The sequence below is a fragment of the Hylobates moloch genome, unplaced genomic scaffold, assembly GCF_009828535.3.
Source record: "Hylobates moloch isolate HMO894 unplaced genomic scaffold, HMol_V3 SCAFFOLD_4, whole genome shotgun sequence".
Classification (NCBI taxonomy): Eukaryota; Metazoa; Chordata; class Mammalia; order Primates; family Hylobatidae; genus Hylobates; species Hylobates moloch.
Genome location: NW_026652279.1, coordinates 41,596,821 through 41,616,822, shown reverse-complemented (window position 1 = coordinate 41,616,822; position 20,002 = coordinate 41,596,821). Strand labels below are relative to the sequence as shown.

Genomic DNA, 20,002 nt, shown 5'->3' with positions numbered 1-20,002 from the left:
TGTCCGTTCAGGACACTTGGTAAAAACAGAAAGATGGGAGCACAGAGAGAGTTGGCCCATCTTCAAAATAAACCTAGAAATGTTGGTTGACAGCTAGGTGTCAGGCACTGCAGAGGCTAGTGGGAAAATGCAGTGATAGATTATACAGGGCACTTGCCCTCCAGTATCTGATAATCTATTTGAACAGGTAAGATGTGAGCATGTGAAACCTTAACAATAAAGGATTTATATAACAGCCCAAGACAACAGTAGAATTGCTGTCAGGGGGCACATCAGGAGTATGCGATGTATTGCCTAATAAATCTGAGGACAGCTGGAACTGGTCAGAAAGAGGAAAAGCTACTTCAGGTTGGGGTAGTTAGAATGAAGGAGAAAGCGGCTGGTGTGAACAAAAGTGTTGAGCCTGATCTGGGCCTAGGTATGCCCCAGATACAGACAGCAAACCCAGCTGGCAGGAACAAGGAGAGTTTTAGGTAAGTTTGGTGGGAGGGTGAGCTGTGCCTCACTGGGGTCCCCCTTAAGACAGTTCTGGTGAGACCAGTCTTCCTCCCTTGATTAATTCTTCTTTTGACAAGCATTTGCTGGGCACTGATCATGCGCCAGGCACAGTGCTAGGTGTGGGGGATTCCAAGATAATTATAACAAGTTCTAGGCTCAAAGAGCTCACAGTCCAGTGGGGAAAATGAGATTTCAAGCCCCAAACCAAGGTGAGATTTCATCCTGCAGGAAGTAGGGAGGAATGAAGATTTTTCTAGCAAAGTGGGTTTGAATTGAAAAGGGATTGTGGGCCAGGCTCAGTGGCTCACGCCTGTAATCCCAGCACTTTGGGAGGCCAAGGCAGGTGGATCACCTGAGTTAAGGAGTTCAAGACCGGTCTCGCCAACATGGCGAAACCCCATCTCTACTAAAAATGCAAAAATTAGCTGGGCGTGGTGGTGGGCACCTGTAATCCCAGCTACTCGGGAGGCTGAGGCACGAGAATCACTTGAACCTGAGAGGCGGAGATTGCAGTGAGCCAAGATGGCGCCACTGCACTCCAGCCTAGGTGACAGAGTGAGACACCATCTCCAAAAAATAAAATAAAAATAAAAATAAAAAATAAATAAAAGAAAAAAAAAGAAAAGAGATTCTGTGGCTCTTCCCTTAGCTCAGTAGATCTGAGAGTGGCACTGTTCCCATTTGTCACAGGGTCTTCTGGGTCTCTTGCCCAGAATCATCTTTTTGTGCCACTTACAAAGCACAATCCTTGAGAAGTTTTTCAGTTTGCAGGACTGACTGTGGTCTTTTTAAACAGGGAGACTGCTTGCTGTCAGTATCACCTGTATTTGGCATTGAGCTTTCTGAAACTGAGGAGGACCAGGTAGCTTTAGGGAGCTCCCTTCCAGCCTCCAGGACGCTGATGCAATGACTCAGCAATGGAGAGTTTTGCAATATGCTTACAGAACCAGACCAACTTGCTTTTCCTAAGGAAACCTTGGTGTCCTAAGAAAACCTCAGGCTGGGTCCCTGCCCTGCCGGGTTGAAATTCCTTCTGTCTTCTGGTAGCATGCCTGTAGCACATGCTCTGTAACCAGCTTTAGGGAGTCCACAAAAGGCTTTGGAATGAAGTCAAATTTCAGTGCAAACTCAGTCTCTGCCTCTAACCAGTTGTGTGATTTTTGGCAAGTGACCTAACCTCTCCCGGTTAAAGTTTCCTCATCTGTGAAACAGAGTCAATAACTACTTTGCTAGGTGGTTATAAATATTAAATAAGATGAGTATTAAGTGGTGCATAGCAGATATCTTACATATATTTTCTTCTATTACAAAGTGCATAATATTTCTTTTTCTTTCTGTTTTTGTTTTTTTGAGACAGAGTCTTGCTCTGTCGCCTAGGCTGGAGTGCAGTGGTGCGATCTCAGCTCTCTGCAAACTCTACCTCCTGGGTTCAAGTGATTCTCCTGCCTCAGCCTCCTGAGTAGCTAGGATTACAGGCACAAGCCACCATGCCTGGCTAATTTTTGTATTTTTAGTAGAGACGGGATTTCACCATATTGGCCAGGCTGGTCTCAAACTCCTGACCTGAGGTGATCCACCCTCTTCGGCCTCTCAAATTGCTGGGATTACAGGCATGAGCCACTGCACCCAGCCAAAGTGCATAATATTTCTACTAAGGAAATTAGTGTCTCTTGGCTCCATATTAAAAAAAAAATCTAATTTCCTGGCTTTCCAACTACACCTTTCCTTCTGGCCTCACCCTGATATTTGAGTTCTGCAGGTGGATGTGCTCCCTATAGTAAATGCACCTGGCTCAGATGGGTTCAGGCAGAAAATTCCATTTCCCCAAAAGTGGGCTGAGCCAAAAGGCCATCTTTGCTTTTCCAGATCTCTTCCCTCAGGAACAAATTGAAGACCAAGATGAGGAATTTTGGTGTAACACAAGAAAACATAAAGAGGATCTCTGCATATAAATCTGTGTTCTCCTTTCTAAGACTTTTTATCTACTTATTTTTATTCAACAGACATATGAAACTTGCTACGCGCCAGGCACAGTTCAAACCATTTTATAAATATTAATTCATTTAGCCCTCATAACAACCTCATGAGGTAGATGTTGTTACCCCAGGTGGCAGTTGGGAGGCTTTGAGCCATAAAGAGGTTCTGAACTTGCTGAAAGCAACATGGTCATGCGGGTGACTTAAAGCCCAGGCATCGCAGTGGGGATAGAAAATTATTGTACAAAAATTAATGAAGAGAGCCCATCTAAAATGCCTTCTTTCCACAAAGGGTTCAAGATGTTATCACAGGGGATTTAAATTTAGGTGAAGCAGCAACACTGCCATCCATCACATAAGCTGAAGAGATACCTAAGCCTGGCTTCCCACTTGAACTTTTGTGAGCTGTGCTTCCCTGGGGTGCCCCTTAAGACAGTTCTGGTGAGGCCATTCTTCCTCCCTTGATTGACTTTTCTTTTGACAAGCATTTGCTGGGCATTGACCATGTGCCAGGCACAGTGCTAGGTACTGGATTCCAAGATAATTATAACAAGTTCTAAGCTCAAAGAGCTCACAGTCTTAACGGGAAAAGTGGAGAAATGAACAGTCACACATGCCCTAAAGAAAGGACTCTGCAAGGATATCTCTGCCATTCTTCGCAGAAGCAAGCCTCACCTCTCAACTTAGAACTGGAGTCAGTACATTTATTTATGTGAGAGGCAATTGCCACAAACTGTCCACATAGGATGCCTTTTGTTCTTTGACTGGCTTCCTCCTTCACCACATCTCTCTTCTCTCTCTCTATTGTTTGGACTTCTTCTTCTTCCTCTTCTCTTTTTTTCTTCTCTTCTCTTTCTTCCTCTTCCTCTTCTCTTCTTCTTCCTCTTCCTCTTTCTCTTCCTTTTCCTTTTTGTTGTTGAGTTGAAGTCTCATTGAGTCACCCAGGCTGGAGTGCGGTGTCACAATCATAACTCACTGCAGTCTTAACCTCCCAGGCTTAAGAGATCCTCCGGCCTGAGCCTCCTGAGTAGCTGGGACCACAGGCATGAGCCACCACACACAGCTAATTTTTTATTTTTTGTAGAGGCAGTTTCTCACTCTGTTACCCAGGCTGGTCTGGGATTCCTGGGCTCAAGCAATCCTCCCGCCTTGTCCTTCCAAGGCACTGGGATTACAGGCGTGAGCCATGGGACCCTGCCTGAACTTCTTGTCCATCTTCCCTTTTTTTCTCCTAGACTTTTGCTTTCTTCTTAGTCACCTACAGACCTTTCCAGGGTGTCTCCCAGTCACTTATTCTCTGAGCCTAATGTGTCTTGGGAAACCTTGACACAGACCTTTTCAAGTTCACAACAGGTTTTGATTTGTGACATTGGCATTTCCTGTCTTCTTGTGACTTAAGTGGTGAACAAAACATCTCAAGATGTTCTCTTATTCAAATGTGGTTTGACTGGGGAATGCTAAGGTCAAGAATGTTTCAAGGAGCAAGACATCAGAGGGGGTACCAGGGATAGGGAAAGCAAACTCTGAGGGCAAAGTGATAAGCTCTCTCCTGCTTTCAGCCTCCTAAACACCACTGTCTGCATTAAACCCTCCCTCTTGGGAGGCAGGGGCAGGCAGATCACGATGTCAGGAGTTAGAGACCAGCGTGGCCAACATGGTGAAACCACATCTCTATTAAAAATACAAAAATCAGCCAGGTGTGGTGGCAGGTGCCTGTAATCCCAGCTACTTGGGAGGCTGAGGCAGGAGAATTGCTTGAACCCAGAAGGCGGAGGTTGCAGTGAGCTGAGACCGCACCACTGCACTCCAGCCAAGCCAACAGAGTGAGACTCCATCTCAAAAAATAAAAATAAATAAATAAATAAATAAATAATAAATAAACAAACCCTTCCTTAACAGAGCTCAGATTGTGTTACTGGGAAAAGTGCAGTGGCCAGAGGGAATAGAGAAACCGTTTTGTTTGGAGTTCTGAGAAAGGTGACTCAGGAAGCTGTTGGTGATAGAGACAAATAGGTCTTTCTCTTGCTAATACTGCTTGTAACTCATTAACAAGCCTGCAAAGAAAACGTCTTTAAGACAAGAACTTTATCAAGAACTTTGCGCTTCTCTTCCATAAACTTCATTGCCCTGTTCCCCAACCCCCCAACAAACTTAAAGTACTGTCATTTTCAGAATTCAGTTACTCCTGGGTCTGTAGGTGATGTAGTTTCATGCTGTTAACTCATCGGAAGGCAGTGGAACCAGATGCCTGTTTTTCCTCCTGTTCCTCCACTCTGGCCCCAAAACAGAAGCTTTGCCTTCCTTTGTTTCACCCATTTATCTGCCCAGAAATCCACCCATCTAGCATTTGTTGGGTGTATACTTTGTGCAAGGATCTCTAATGGCTACTCTAGAGGAGAACAAAAATGGAGAAGACATGCTCAATGCTTTCAGGAGCTTGGAATCTGTGGAGGAAACACATGTAAAGACAATACAATAAACATAGATACAGAAGAGATTTTATAGAACTTGCATTGACTTTTCTCTTTTCCTCTTTCAAAATGATATCATTCTTTAAAAATAGGCCTCCTGCCTCTGATGCTTTTTTTCTCCTCTATGAACTCTAGGAAGGCCAAGTTGATCCTTTAAGGAAAGAGGGTTTGTGGCAGACCAGGACAGGGAAAAACATTGGGATCAGGATGGAATCCAAATGTTGAAATTCCAAGATTTTCAACAGCAGAGGACATATGCTGGGGTTAGAATCAGGCCTGGCTCCATGCTATGCCTTAGGACCAACAGAGACATGTATAGCTCAGATGACAGCAGCAGAGGCAATGTTTACTTCTCCAGGATTCCTTTGCACAATTTACTGCCCTTTCTTCAAAAGCAGAACAACCAAGAGCACACCAAAAGTCATGGCACATTCAGCCCTTTAAGGATTTCATCACTGGATTAACTGATCTGAGGTAAAAGATTTAGGAAAGGAGCCAGGGAAGGGTAGGGGTGATGCACAGAGTAAATGATACATTTGGTGGCAACATTTTGTTGAGCACAGTTATGGTGTCTGCACATCGCTTCTGAACAAAATGATAAATTTCAATCAGGTCTGGCAAGGGTTACGAAGTCATTCTAGGTCAAATGGATAACAGAAGCCTCTATATAGTTGAGTCCAAAATACAGACCCTAAGACAGCCTTCCCTCTTTCTTTTTTTTTTCTCTCTCTCTTTCTTCTTTCTTTCTTTCTTTCTTCTCGAAACGGAGTCTCGCTCTGTCACCCAGGCTTGAGTGCAGTGGCACCATCTAGGCTTAGTACAACCTCTGTCTCCCAGTTCAAGCAATTTTCCTGCCTCAGGCTCCTGAGTAGCTGGGATTACAGGCATGTGCCACCACGCCCAGCTAATTTTTGTATTTTTAGCACAGACGGGGTTTCTCCACATTGGCCAGGCTGGTCTCAAAATCCTGACCTAGTCATCCGGCCGCCTCAGCCTCCCAAAGTGCTGGGATTACAGACGTGAGCCACTGCGTCCAGCCCATCCTTCCTTATTTAACTAGGGAATCAATCAACTTTCTTTGGAGATGGCTGGGAAAGGCTGAAGAAAGAATGTATGCTCCACCTGAGCCTTGAAGGATGAATAATTCACAAGGGCACAAAGTGGGAAAAAAAATTCTAAACAGAAGGATGGAGATGTAGAAGGGCTGGGATGGTGGGACTAAGTGTCTAGAAGCAGACAGAGTGAGAAGGCTAGAAGGATTGCCAGATTTAGAGTCTACATGAATGAATGGTGGGCTGCTAGTGGTGGCATGCTGGGAGGAAGGGAGCTGCAGGAGGGGAAGCCCAGCCACAGGACCCCCAGGGGCAGGAAGAGTCCAGGGTCTCCAGGGTTTCCTCTGTCCATTGAGGGAGTGTTTCTGGGATAAGAGGCTTCTTAGGGAGAGCACAAAAGAATCTGTTCAAATGGAACTTTGGTAGAAGGTACCCTGGGACCCAGGGTAGCCCGGCAGCAGCTCTGATGGCTTCTCTGGTTCCTCTTCTTTGGGTGGGTCAGACTTCTCCGGGCCCCTCCTGGCCAGCCCCAGATTACAATTTCTGAAAAGACTCCTCTCGGGAGTAATTTCTCTTTTATTATGGTACCACTTGGACAGCACACACACAGCACAAGAAGAAACTGCAAACCTATGCACAGAATAAATTAGGAAATTCCTATTTAAAAGTAGATGATAGAAGAAGCTGTGCTTCCAGGAGGGCCTCATGGTTCAGTGCCTGGAGAGTCCAGGGGTGTCAGCAGCCCCCAAGATTCCTGATAAATTGATGATACATTTAGAGCCAAATTCCTCCCTCTGAGCATATTTAATAAGGCCTGAACTCCTTCATGCAAACATGTGCACACCCACAGATGTACACACAGGACTCGGGGCAGGGGACAGCCTGGACATGACAGCCAGCTCAGCAATAAGCACAGTGGACCCAGGTGTGCTCTCCCTGTGGCTCTGGTGGTGGCTGAGTTCCTGGCACTCATCCTTCACCAGCTCCTCAGCTCCCTTGGGAGGTGCCAGAGTGGCCTGTGGCAGTGAGGAAGTGGAGGCCCGTTTCCTAAGGCGAGGACCCAGGTCTATTATTCTGGACTACAGGAGGGCACATCCCAACTTTCTTACATGAGCCTTGCTTTGTTGTCTCGTCTGCCAAGCGTCACCTGCCAATCCCAGAAGAACAAGTGAAGCCATGTGTCCCCGGGAAAACCCACCTACTTGAGTTCCAGGAGCTGTGCGTACCTCTCTGTCCAGCAGTGTGATGTTGGGGGAAACTACCTCATTTCTCTAAGCCTCATAATCTCTGTCTGTGAAAATGAGAGTGTCTACTTCACAGGGTTATCAAAAGGAATCGCAAAAATATGATATTGCCAAGTACTATGCTGGACTCAAGTGAAATATTCAAATCCTGTTTTCTTTCCTGTCTTCGTGTCCCTGTCTTCCTTTTTATTTCTCCATTTGGTTTCCAGGTTTATGTGTCTATTGGTAGTCATGTAACCCCAATGGAACCAAAAGCACTCTTGACAAACAGGTTCTCCCATACCCCAACAGAAATGCTGGTGTGTGCCTCCCCCCAGTACAAAACTGCACCACTGGGTGAATCAAAAGGATGAGCCACAGGACAAGGGGACAGTGGGGACAGTCAGGACCTCAGGTACATCTGATCCCAGGAGAGAGATCTGGGAAGCCTGTGGGTGCATGGAGATCTGTCTCAGAGAGGAGGGTAAAGTGCTATAATGGTGGAAAGACACAAACAAGAAATAGTGGTGTAGCGGTGGCTCTGAGCTGAGTCCGGCCAGAAGCTGGAATCTAGGGAGGTGCTGTTCACAATATTCAGCAGAAATAAAACCACTGCCTTCCAGGAGTGGGAGGCCCAAGGATGTAGGAGACTTATCTTCCTGGTAGGTCTGTCCACCAAAAGGCCAGTTTGATGGGTCACAGTCCACACCTCGGGTTCTGCAGAAATTTCCCATGCATCTCTCCATCTGTCTGTCCATTCAGCCATCCATCTGAATATAAGAGTTTTATAGAATGTAGGCTGACCTGGACAGAAAATCCTATGTGTTCATTCAGCACCTTTTATCCAAGGAGTCGGTATCTTTCATAGTCACTCAACTGGAGTCTTTTATAGTAAGGCTGCGAGGTAGTAACAGGACAGGTAATGCCCCTCTTTTTATAGATCAAGAAGTGCTCAAAGTAACACAGTGAGCCTAGCTGAAACATGGTATGGGCTGGTCAAATGCAGGGCACTAATCTGTTCCCCAAAGACCAGAAATTGGCTCTCCTCCTGTGGGCCTTGGTACAGCTTCTCCTGGACTGACCTCCGTGTCTAGACCAGCTCTGTTGCTTTTCACACCAGCGTGGGTTTCAAGTCATCTTTGAAGTTCACAATAGGCTTGGAGTGGGCCCACAGCTTTTCCCAGGAAGCCAGCCCCCCAGTAGGCTCAGGGTCAGTGTCTGATGTGCCACTGTCACTAGAGTCAGAAGAGCTCTGGAAGCAGATTTCACAGTAGGGCCGGTGGCAGTGGCAGAAGAACTCATCTGAGCTGCTGGACTCAGTGTCAAAATAGCTGTGTTGAGAAGACAGGGAGGGACAGCCTGAGGGCACTGGGGGCCACAGCTGCCACTGTTCAGGCAAGTCAGGTGAGGCTTTGGAGAGGCATGGGGCAGCAGGACTTGGGGCCCGGCTAGAACCAGAAGGCTGGGGAAGAAAGGCTGCTTTGTTCCCTCTAGCCCCCTCGGGCTCTGTCTGGCTTTGTTTGCTGCCCTCCAGGGTACCTGGTCTGTCTTGAGGATCTGAAGGTAGTGAAGGCTTCCTGGAAGAAGGTCTTCGTACTCTGGAATCAGTAGTTTGCGGGGCCAGGCTGGGGCTGTCCCCATTCTGCACATGTAGCCTGCTGTGTGCCCCAGGAACAGTCCTGTTTGCCCGATGCCCCACAGATGAGGGTGCAGAGCCAGGAAAGTGTGAGCGGGCCCGCTGAGCTGCCCGCCTTCTCCTCACCATGTAAGGGCTAAAGCCCAGCTCCTTGGAGAGGGGCATCTTTTGGGGGCTGAAGGCAGTACTGTTCTTCCAGGTTTGCTGGTGACAAGAGGGGGCGGTGGAGAGGGAAGCCTCAGGGCCCAGGCCCAGATCTTGTAAGACCTCCTGAAGTTTCTCCCTGATTACTGAACTGACCCGTGACCGCCACTCTGGGGGCTCCTCTGAGTTCTCCAGATGCCTCTGTCTCTGGGGATCTGAGCCTCCTCTACCTGGTAGGAGACTCTGGCTGGGGTCCATGGGGACTTGGTCTCCTCTTTCTGGACCCAGGCTTTGCTCAGTCCATGGCTTCTGGCTACAACCTGAGTCTAAATGATCAGAAAAGTCTTTTGAGTCAGATATCTTCTCCTCCTTCCCTGGGGAGAAGCTGGAGTCCTTCCCAGGCCCCTCAATGCTTTGTGCATATGAGGAGGGCCCTGAAGTGCACTGGGAATCCCGGGCAGCCATGCCAGGATCATTCTGAAAGTCAGAGAGGCGACCCGAAGGCAACTGAGCAGCTGCCAGGGTGTGGACCGAGGCTACCGCCTGGACGTCCTTGCTTGGAGAAGAGGCAGGTGGGGCAGCCCCCTCTGGGAGGTCATAGGTGCACTCAGCTGACATTAGCCTCACAATCTTCTCTTTGGCGTTGTTTACTTGTTCCTGCAGGCTTTCAATCACAGCATTTTTCTGTAAAATAAAAGCAAAACCATCAACAAAAGATGCCGCTGAGGGTTCCATAGTGCCCACCATGGTGGAGAAGGTGTGGCTTTCGAAGAAACTTGGCTGAAATCTCAGTTCTTCCAATGTATTGGCTGGTGACCTCAGGTTCTGAGGAGGTACCTCCCCCCAATGAAATGAGTTGATGCATGTAAAGTGCTTAGCACAATAACTGACATAAACGGTGCTCAATAAAGGCCAACCATGATTTATTGTCATTATCTTGGTCTTCTCCTTACATCCCCACACTGTGCGGCATTGCTTATGAAGAGCAAGGAGGCCCAGCCTGAGTGCCTGCTGGCCACTGCAGCGCCCTCTCACCTTTCCCAGAACTGAGAGGGTCAGGTCACTCTGCAGGTATGAGCTGAATAATGTCTGGAATGGTCCCACTTGGAGTTTATCACACTTTTGCAAAAATTTAGATAAATGTGAAGCATATCTCCAGGGGATGAAGAAGTAGGGGAACAAGTATTTTGCCTCTTACTAAACAGCCTACAAAATGGGAAGAACAAGGAGAAGGGTGGAGATTCCTGTGACAATCAAATAAGATTGGAGCTGAGAGGGGCCAAAGAGAATCTCAGGTTGGTGTTATCACCTCCCTAGGCTGGACCTCTGGGAGTGAGTGGCCAAAGCTACCATGTGGCAATATCAGCTGTTGATTTCACCTAAAGTAGGGGTCCCCAACTCCTGGGCCATAGACTGGTACTGGTCCATGGACTGTTAGGAACCAGGCCGCACAGCAGGAGGTGAGTGGTGGGTGAGGAAGCATTACCACCTGAGCTTCCGTCAGATCAGCTGAGACATTAGATTCTCACAGGAGCGCAAACCCTATTGTGAACTGCACATGTGAGGGGTCTAGGATGCACACTCCTTATGAGAAGCTAATGTCTGATGATCTGAGGTGGAACAGTTTCATCCCGAAACCATCTCCCCACCACTGTCTGTGGAAAAACTGTCTTCCACGGAACTGGTCCCTGGTGCCAAAAATGTTGGGAACCACTGACCTAAAGGAGTGCAAGCATCAGAACTATTGAAGAAGCACAAAGAAATGAAAGGATTGTTGGGCCTAAGCCCCTGCTAGCTTGATTCAGCAGCCCTAGAATGGAGCCCAGGAGATGAAGGAGGCTGGGGCAGTTCTGCTACTGACCTGCCTACTCGCTGCGTGGATGTTAGCTGGTAAACAAGTTGTGCCGGAGAGGGCTGGCAGGTGAGAGCTGCAGAGGTGTGCCTGTCCTAACTGCGAGATTGTGGGGCATGAAGTAGGAATAGGAGTGTTGGCAGTGGGTTGCAGGGAGCGACTGCAGCCCAGACATCTTTCTGCGGTGCAGCAGCTGATTATCTAGTTCAGATTCTATGTCCACCTCTGGAAACTTCTGATCCTCAAAGGCAGAGCAGGGAGATATTCACAGGGAACGTCTGGACTTGGGGCAGATGACATGGGGTCGAGGGTTCTGGGAAGGCAATAATGTAAGCAAATGTTCTAGAAAGTGCTTGTCTGAACACCAAAATGCTACCTCTTTGTTACTATCATCTTTAGGAGCTGGGCATGAGCATTTGGACCTCCATTTATTATGCCCTAGAAACAAAAGGATGTTCCCTGTGTTAGGATAACCAATACAAATTGCCTAGTTATACCAGTCCATAACAGCTAACTAGGACTACTAGTTATGGAGTGAACCTGTGGTTTCATCTCAGGTTTACATGGGAGAGTTGCCTAGAAATGATCCTTTAAGGGAGCAGTAGCTTAAGCAAAATAGTCCAATATTCTGACTAGCAACTCTCCAAGCAGACGCACTGCTCCCCTTGTGGAAGTGGGAAGGTGATTTTTCTGATAGTTGGTATTGCTAGTTTCACCCTGGTTAAGTCTACTTCTTTTACCATCAGAAGAGAGTCCAGGGCCAGTGAGGGACTGGTGAGTAAGCTGGAAGGGACTTTCAGCTGAGCACATGCATGCCTGTCCTTCCTCCCTTCCCTCTACCCGCAGAGTGGTGAGGTCTGGGTATTGCTGGGTGAGTGCAGATGACTCAAGGACTTGCCAGGGGCAGAATGGATGAGTAACAGGGAAACACTCAGGTGTTTGTGATCCTGGGCTGTGCCAGGCATCTCTCTGAGGATCTCATGGGGAGACCTCAACTCTCTTCCTCTTCCACCCGCCTCTCTTCCCGAAGCCCATCGTGCACATTCTCATGTGGGCTTCTGGAGGCCTCTGTAGACTCACAGAGTTAGGAAGGACCCATCGGCTGATGGCAACTACTCCCGTGGGTGAAATCCGAGTGCCGCCTTTTTGTGCCTTATCCATAAACCCCTTTGAGTATAGAAAGATACTATAAACATGGAGTTGCGAAGAATACTCTTCTCCCAGCAAGCCAAACATCTGAAGCTGGCTGTTGACAGATTTAGAAACATCAACCTAAACAGAAAATTTCCTTCTTCCAGAAAAAGAAGTGGGACTCTGTTTTTACCATGGCTGCATACTAATTAGAGGTGTGGTGTGAGGCACTGCCATTATGAGACTGAAATCTGACCTACCACAGCAGCTGCACTTCAATGAGCTTATTAATTATTATTTTTGGCACATTGAGGGAAGCAAAACATCCACCTGCATGTTTCACAGGGGGCAGGCCATAACGAGACATGGAATCAGCCTCTTGTTTCTATGGTTCAGGTAAGAAAAGTAATAGGTTTGTTTATTTGGCTGCAGAGTGTACGAAGAAAGCACTTCAGCCTTGTGGAAGGTTCTATCTGCTCGCCTTCTCTTAGTCAGAGAGGTCAGTGATAGATGCTGTCCAAAACAGCTTCTGGGGAAACCCCTGGCTATAGGGGCAAGAGGGGAAAGCGTGAGAAGACGGGCTGTCCAGATCAGGGGAAAGTAAGAGGAAGGCCTGAGTGGGGGAGTGGGGCCTGCACAGGAGGGCACTGCACACCGTGGGCCAGAGTCAAGGTCTGTGCATATGTTGAGGCAGGAGAGATACTCATGTTTCTCTAATGGGCAATGCTGAAGCTGGGGATGCAGATGCTGGAACCTCTTGCCACCTGCCACCGGGCCCTAGGACTGGCTGCTGGTTCTCTGCCCTGTTCTGGGAAAGACATTCCAGGTGTAGCGTGTGCTGGGGAGGCCAGCTTCTTACCACTTGTGCACCTGTGCCCATTGAAGGGCTTCCTCTGCAGACTCAAAGCATCTTTTTGGATATAGCAGATTGAGTCCCTGCGTGGGAAACAGGGTAGCATGGCAGAAGTACAAACAGCACGTTGCAAATTACCATAAGGCTAAAGAGTCAGTCCACTTGGCTGTTCCAGCATCAGCTGACTGTGAATGAAAACTATCCTGGCTGTTCTAGCCAAGTTTCTGGCCTTCTGTGTAGCCAGGAAAAAAAGAATGCTTATTTGAAGACTTCACAAGAGTATCGAAGGCAATATTACTCCCTTGCCAGGTGGAAACAAATCTGGCTTCAAAATACTTAATAGTAAAGAAATGGAGAGGTGTTACTCTGATGGACAAAAATGGTCCAGAACCATAGAGGGGCATGAACGGTGGATGCCTGGGTGTGCTGAGTCCCTTCATCTGTTGTGTTTTTTAGGTCCCCATCACACTATCCTCTCATCAGGGACTATTAATACCTAGGCAGCAGTCCTAAAAAAAAGCCCAGTTTCCCAAATAACACCTCCTGAGATAGGTTCTAAACTGAAAAAAAATATGGAATGTAATTCAGTTAGTGTCAAAATACTAATTCCCCTGGGCCCTGTGCCTTCTTCCTGAGTCAATGAAGCCTTCAAACTTTTCCACGTGCTTTCTTCAAGCCTGCACCACACTGCCCAAGTCTGGGAGAGGGGCCAACTCTGGCTCAAATACAGAAGAAAGAAGCCCGGGGGAGCTGCCTCATTCTCCCTTGGTGCTACAATCACATTCAGAAGCCCTTGTTTAGTCCCCTTCTCCATCTGTAGACATGCCTGGACTTTCTGGGATGATGGGCTGATTGAGATCTGTAGCCAGTACCTGGGAAAGACAATAAGGACCCCATGAGATCTTGGACATGAAGACACTACTCTATGTAAAAAGAGAAAATGAGGCCAGGCGCGGTGGTTCACGCCTGTGATCCCAGCACTCTGGGAGGCCGGGGCATGTGGATCACTTGAGGTCAGGAGTTTGAGACTAACCTGGGTAACATGGTGAAACCCCATCTCTACTAAAAATACAAAAGTTAGCTGAGCATGGTGGTATGTGCCTGTAGTCCCAGCTACTTGGGAGGCTGAGGCAGGAGAATTGCTTAAACCTAGGAGGTGGAGGTTTCAGTGAGCCAAGATGGCACCAGTGCACTCCAGCCTGGGCAACAGAGTGAGGCCTCATCTTAAAAAAAAAAAAAAAAAAAAGAGAGAGAGAAAATGTATCACAGGGAAGCTAGTGTCCACATTTCAGGGCCTTTACAGTGCTGTTCCCATGGCTTGGAATACTTCTCCCTGTACTCTTTGCCTGGCTAATTTGTACTTAACCTTCAGCCCTCAGCTCAATGAATCTTTTCTGACTGGTCTAAGTTATGTTTTCTTGCCCTTACCACACATTATTCTGTCTTACCACTCTGATTTTTCTTTCATAATTCTTATGTCAATGTATAATTATATGTTTGCTTGATGAATGAATCTCTATTTCCTCCACTAGACTGTGAGCTCTGTGAGGGTAGGAACCATGCTTTTGTTCATTGTTCATTGGCACAATGCCTGGCACATAGGAGTGACTCATTATACATCTGTCCATTGAATGAATGAAGTAGATGCATGTCATGGTGGAAATGGTGAGGTTTTGCTTGCTGTTAAGAGAAGTGGAAGAATGAGAGGAAAAGAGAACATTAGCAATAAGAGCCTTGGGGGCCACCAATGCATGATTGGATCCTTTACAGGGAATCTTCCAGGCAGGTGCAGAGCTTACTTCTGTGAGGAGCCTCTCCATGGAGCTTTTCTCTCCCCTCGGGTGGCAGTTCTCTTCCTCACCATACTGGGTATGGAAGCTTTTGCTGGGAGTGCTGAAATATTTGGCCATGCATCTGATTGTTTGGTTTTCTTCTTCAAATGCCTTCCATTGCTTCAGCTGTTAGATAAAAGAACACATGTTATTTATTTAATTACACATCCAGAATCACATTCTCTCACTCTTTCTCATAAACACCAAGGAATGACACTATCATAGATACACACATGCACGAGCTATTCTCTCCTTAAAATGTACTTTGCTCTGGAGGGCTCAAAGATGGTAATGACAAAAGGTATAGAGAATGTTAAGGTTATATAACTTTTAAAATGCCAAAGGGCTGGGTGCAATGGCTCACTCCTGTAATCCCAGCTACTCGGGAGGCTGAAGTGGGAGGATCACTTGAGCTCAAGAGTTTCAGGCTACTGTGAGCTATTGTTGTGCTACTGTACTCTAGCCTGGGTGGCAGAGTGAGACCCAATCTTAAAAAAATAAAAAACCCAAAACACCCTAAAAACAAACACAAACCTCCAGAGGAAGAATATGACAGGTAGATAAAATAGAACAGCCTTAGCCCATCTGCCTACCCATTGCCAAACTGATCAAACAAAAACAGAGCTGAAGTATCTTCTACCGCCACATTCTAAAGCCAGAGTTAGGAGCTATCCTGGGGTTAAGCAATCTGAACACTATAAGTTTCAAAAGACACTTCCTCACTGTATGCAGCTATTATTTTTCATTTGTTCAGTAACAATGTGCTTGCTGCTATTGAAAATTCGGTTCCTTTGGGTGAACTTCTAACCCAAGTCAATAATCAAGGCTCAGAGAGCCTTTGAGGGCAGCCCCCTAGCCACATCAGGATGCTCTAGCTCATCACCTAGTTTCTTTGACAAACTAGGAAGGGCTCAGGAGTGCTGTGTCTAAGCTTACACAGCCACTTAGCAGCAGAACCACAGCTGTAAGCAGGACACTGTGCCATGTCTATGTCCTCACTCAGTTGATGAAGAGAGAGACTGTTAACGGTGGCAGTACAGGGAAAGCTCTTCAGGAGAAACTGGTCTTGAGGAACACTCTGCAGAAGCATGGGCTGGTTTAGTTTAACAGGGATGAAGCTGAACATAGAAACAGGAGCCTCTGCCTGAGTCTGTGGGGCACTGCTGACCCACCAAATGACAGTAATGTGAGTGACGCAGGAAGCCACAGTGGGGAAGGCCTCTGTTTTCCCCTCAGGAATCCCCATAACTAAGTGTCCTAGTGATGGACACTGGGGACTCTGGGACCTTGATTCTAGAAATGATGCTGCAGTGTCTATGGGTAGCCTCAAAGGGAACCTGGGATTTCTTTACTTATCCATCAAACATTTATTAAGCTCCGACCATGGAGTGTAAACCAAATTTTGTAAATCTCAGATAGGATTCCGAATCCTGCCATCAATTTCAATGCCATTGAAATTGGTATTATCACCCAAGTCCTCTTGGGTCCCCTGCTGACTCATGATGAGTCCATCATGGCACCAGGAGTCTGTGTGACCTGTGTTGGGTCAGGCCTGGTACCTCCCCTCTCAGATGCCCTTCTTGAAGGTCCCCTCCCCACAAAAGGATGCTCTCAGCTCACCATCCTACTTGGGAGCTACTGGAGCCAATACCACAAGGTCATCTGTGGCCTTGGGTGGATGAATCAGACCTCCTAAGGTTATTCTCCTTGCACTGACCCTGGCAGTGCTGCAGTACAGCTTTTTCTTTATCTCCCCCAGCACTCCCAGACTGAGGCCTCTCTGCAGGGCTGGCAAAGGAGCAGCTCAGCACTGGCGTAAGGGCCCTCCCAGGGCTTTTGGTCTTTCTCTCCCTAAATTGGCCAAGTGGAGCCAAGATACCCCTTGATTACTGTAGCCCTTCATTCCTCATTTGTGAAGATACTGGTCCTTAAGGCTCAACCCTTCACGGTTTCTGGGATCCAGCTATGAATTTCACAATTCAGGGCCTTTCCTCTGCCTTCCTCCAGAAGGACAGGCAGATTCTGGTTTTCTGAGCCTCTGGGCTATGGGGGTGTGGCAGACTGAACAGTGGCTTCTCAAAGATGTTCACTCTCATCGTAATTCCTGGAGCCTGTGAATATGTGACCTTATGTGGCAAAAGGGACTTTGCAAATGTGATTAAGGATTTCAAGAGGGGTGATTATTCTGGATTATCCAGGTGGGCCCAATGTAATCGCAAGAATCCTTATAGGAGTGAGGGAGGAGGGCCAGAGTTGGAGAAGGAGATGTGACAATGGAAACAGGGGCGAGAGAGAGAGAGATCTGAATCTCTTCTGGCAGATTTGAACTTGGCTGGCTCAAAAGGTGGAGGAGGGGACAATAAGCACAAGAATGCAGGCAGCCTCTAGAAGCTGAAAAAGACAAGGAAACAGATTCTCCCCTTGCATCTCTAGAAGGAATACAGACTTCCTGACAACTCAAGTTTAGCCAAATAAGACCTATTTCAGATTTCTGACCTCCAAAATTTTAAGATAATAAATTTGTATTATTTTAAGCCACTAAGCTTGTGGGAATTTGTTATAGCAGCAGTGGGAAACTAATACGGTGGGACTAAATGTCAACTCTTTAACAGGGTCCAGCAGCGCCTCAGAAGCTCCCCAGGTGTGTCTCTCCCCAGTCTTGTCATTCTCCCCTGGTTTCCATTTGTGCTTCAGAAATAACAAAGACTGTGGTGCTCCAAACATACCTACTCTCTTTCTAGCCTCCCTGCCTCTGGTCATGATGTTACTCCATCAGAAATGCCACCTACTTTCCCCCATCTCTTCAATGAACTCTTATGTTTCCTTCAAGACTGAACTCAAACACCTCATCTTTCTTCCTTCCTTCCTTCCTTCCATCCTTCATTCCTCCCTCCCTCCCTCCCTCCCTCCCTCTCTCCCTTCCTTCCTTTCCTTTTTTTTTTTTTTTTTGAGACAGGGTCTTACTCTGTCTGGAGTGCAGTGGCACAATCACAGCTCACTGCAGCCTCAACCTCCCGGGCCCAGGTGATCCTCCTACTTCAGCCTCCTGGGTAGCGGGGACCAGAGGCATGTACCACCATGCCTGGCTAATTTTTGCTTTTTATTTTTTGAGACAGAGTCTCACTTTGTCTCTGGCTGGAGTGCAATGGCACAATCTCAGCTCACTGCAACCTCTGTCTCCCAGTTTAAGCAATTCTCCTGCCTCAGCCTCCCAAGTAGCTGGATTACAGGCGCCCGCCACCACACCCAGCTAATTTTTTGTATTTTTAGTAGAGACGGGGTTTTACCATGTTGGCCAGGCTGGTCTCAAACTCCTGACTTCAGGTGATCTGCCTGCCTTGGCTTCCCAAAGTGCTGGGATTACAGGCGTGAGCCACCATGTCCAGACAATTTTTGCATTTTTTGTAGAGACCAGGTTTCACCATGTTGACCAGGTTGGTCTCGAACTCTTGGGCTCAAGCGATCCACCCACCTCAGCCTTGAAAACTGCTGGGATTATAGGCATGAGCCACCACACCCAGCCTCATTTTCTGAGAAGGTGCCACCAAGTTCTCAGATGGGCTGGGGAAGGCCTTTCTGAAAGCTCTTAACTCATGTATGATAATTCCTTTCATGTTTGCTCCCCACTGGACCTAGAGGTGGGCCCTGTGTTTAAGTGCATGTTCCCAGCAGTTAATAAATGGATGGATGGATGCATGCATGAACAAATGAAGGAAGCTTTCTTTAAAATGCTCACTGGTCTAGTAGGGTGCTGGGACATATACATATAATTATAAGGCAGATTAGAAAGGCCTGCGCATCTTCAGGGAGGAGCAGATGAAATGCTTTGGGGGTTAGAGGAGAGAGAAAACAATGTCCTACCTTAGGACCTGCCTGCCTCTCTGAGGGAGCAGAGGGCTGGGGATGGGTCATATTCAGGTCAGAACAGCAGCGGCTGGCTGACTTCTAGTGATGACCTCAGTGCTTGGCATAAACACTCAGGCATTTCCTGAGTGCCTGTGTAAAGAAGGCTTCTTGGGCCCCTTGTCTCCTTAGTAATGTCATCCATTTCACCCGCTCTCTGGCACTGCCTCGCTGCCCTGGGGTTATCTGTGCCTTTGCTTTCACAAACCCCTCCCATCATAGTCCCATCTGAAAGCTCACTGGCAAGAAGGAACCCCGTTTTGCTGCAACCCCCAACCCCTACCCAGATAGTTCCCCTCACGCACTTTCCCAAATTTACTCAAATTACTTTCCCAAATTCTCTTCTAGGAATACACAGTGCAAGTATCACGGGGAGAATCGTTCTTCTACCAAAGACCTCTGAGCCAGAGGGGAACACACAGAAACCTAACGAACCTCAGTTTCTTTTATATTTTGAAAAAGAACTACCTACCTTCTAAACCTAAAATACAACAGACTACAAAACATATTTTTTAGTTTCACATAATGGTCAGTTAATTCCAGAGGAGAAAAAAAAAAAAAAAACACAAGGGAGAAAATGGAAGAGAAAAGACAGAGTAAGAGAAAGGAAGTTTAAGAAAGCTAGGAGGGAAAGAGGGAGCGAGACAGAAGGAGAGCAAGGCCAGCGCTGTCCATCCACCCAATTCCTGTACCTCATAATCATTCCATTTCCATTTCTAATTCAACAAATCAAGTGTTTGTTGCTTAGTGAAAACCTGGAAGGCAGATTTCGAGCAGCACTTCATCCTGCATTTTTGTGTGTAGGGTACCCAGATGTCACAACCGTCCTAGCTGCTGAGGACTCAAACACCAGGCAAAGCAGAAGTGATGTGGCTAAGGCTTAGGATGCAAGAGGGCAGTGGTGAGAGGTGAGGATGGAGAGAGGAGCCATAAGCAGGGCGCCATCATGGAGATTGCCAGTTCATTCAGTTTTCTGACCAAGGCTTTGTTTGTTCAGAAACGCTTTCCTCTGATAGCTCTTTGATAATGACTTCTGCCCCAAATTATTTTGTTCTCTTTCAGAGACTCCTATCAGCTGTCAATTGTATTCCTAGATGTTTTCCATATTTTATTTTTTTCTTTTTCTTTTCTTTTCTTTTATTTTTTGAGACAGATTTTCACTCTTGTTGCCCAGGCTGGGGTGCAATGGCGTGATCTTGGCTCACTGCAACCTCTGCCTCCTGGGTTCAGGCGATTCTCCTGCCTCAGTCTCCCTAGAAGCTGGGATTACAGGTGGATGCCACAACACCCAGCTAATTTTTATATTTTTAGTAGTGATGGAGTTTCACCATGTTGGTCAGACTGGTTTTGAACTCCTGACCTCAGGTGATCCGCCCATCTCGGCCTCCCAAAGTGCTAGGATTACAGGCATGAGGTACTGTGCCTGGCCGT

At 47.2% G+C, this 20,002-nt stretch overlaps 1 protein-coding gene across 2 annotated transcripts in view; it reads right to left on the bottom strand.

The window, feature by feature from the left end:
- Window positions 1-6,644: 6,644 nt before the first annotated feature.
- Window positions 6,645-20,002, bottom strand: part of GPR156 (G protein-coupled receptor 156) — a 122,899-nt gene continuing 109,541 nt past the window's right edge. For both annotated transcript variants that reach the window (XM_032150079.3, XM_032150080.3), the window contains exons 9-10: window positions 14,636-14,794; window positions 6,645-9,684 (exon numbers count right to left, since the gene is read on the bottom strand). In XM_032150079.3, coding sequence (XP_032005970.1) covers window positions 8,332-9,684; window positions 14,636-14,794 — 1,512 coding nt within the window. In that variant the 3' untranslated portion in view covers window positions 6,645-8,331. The remainder of the gene's footprint in view (window positions 9,685-14,635; window positions 14,795-20,002) is intronic.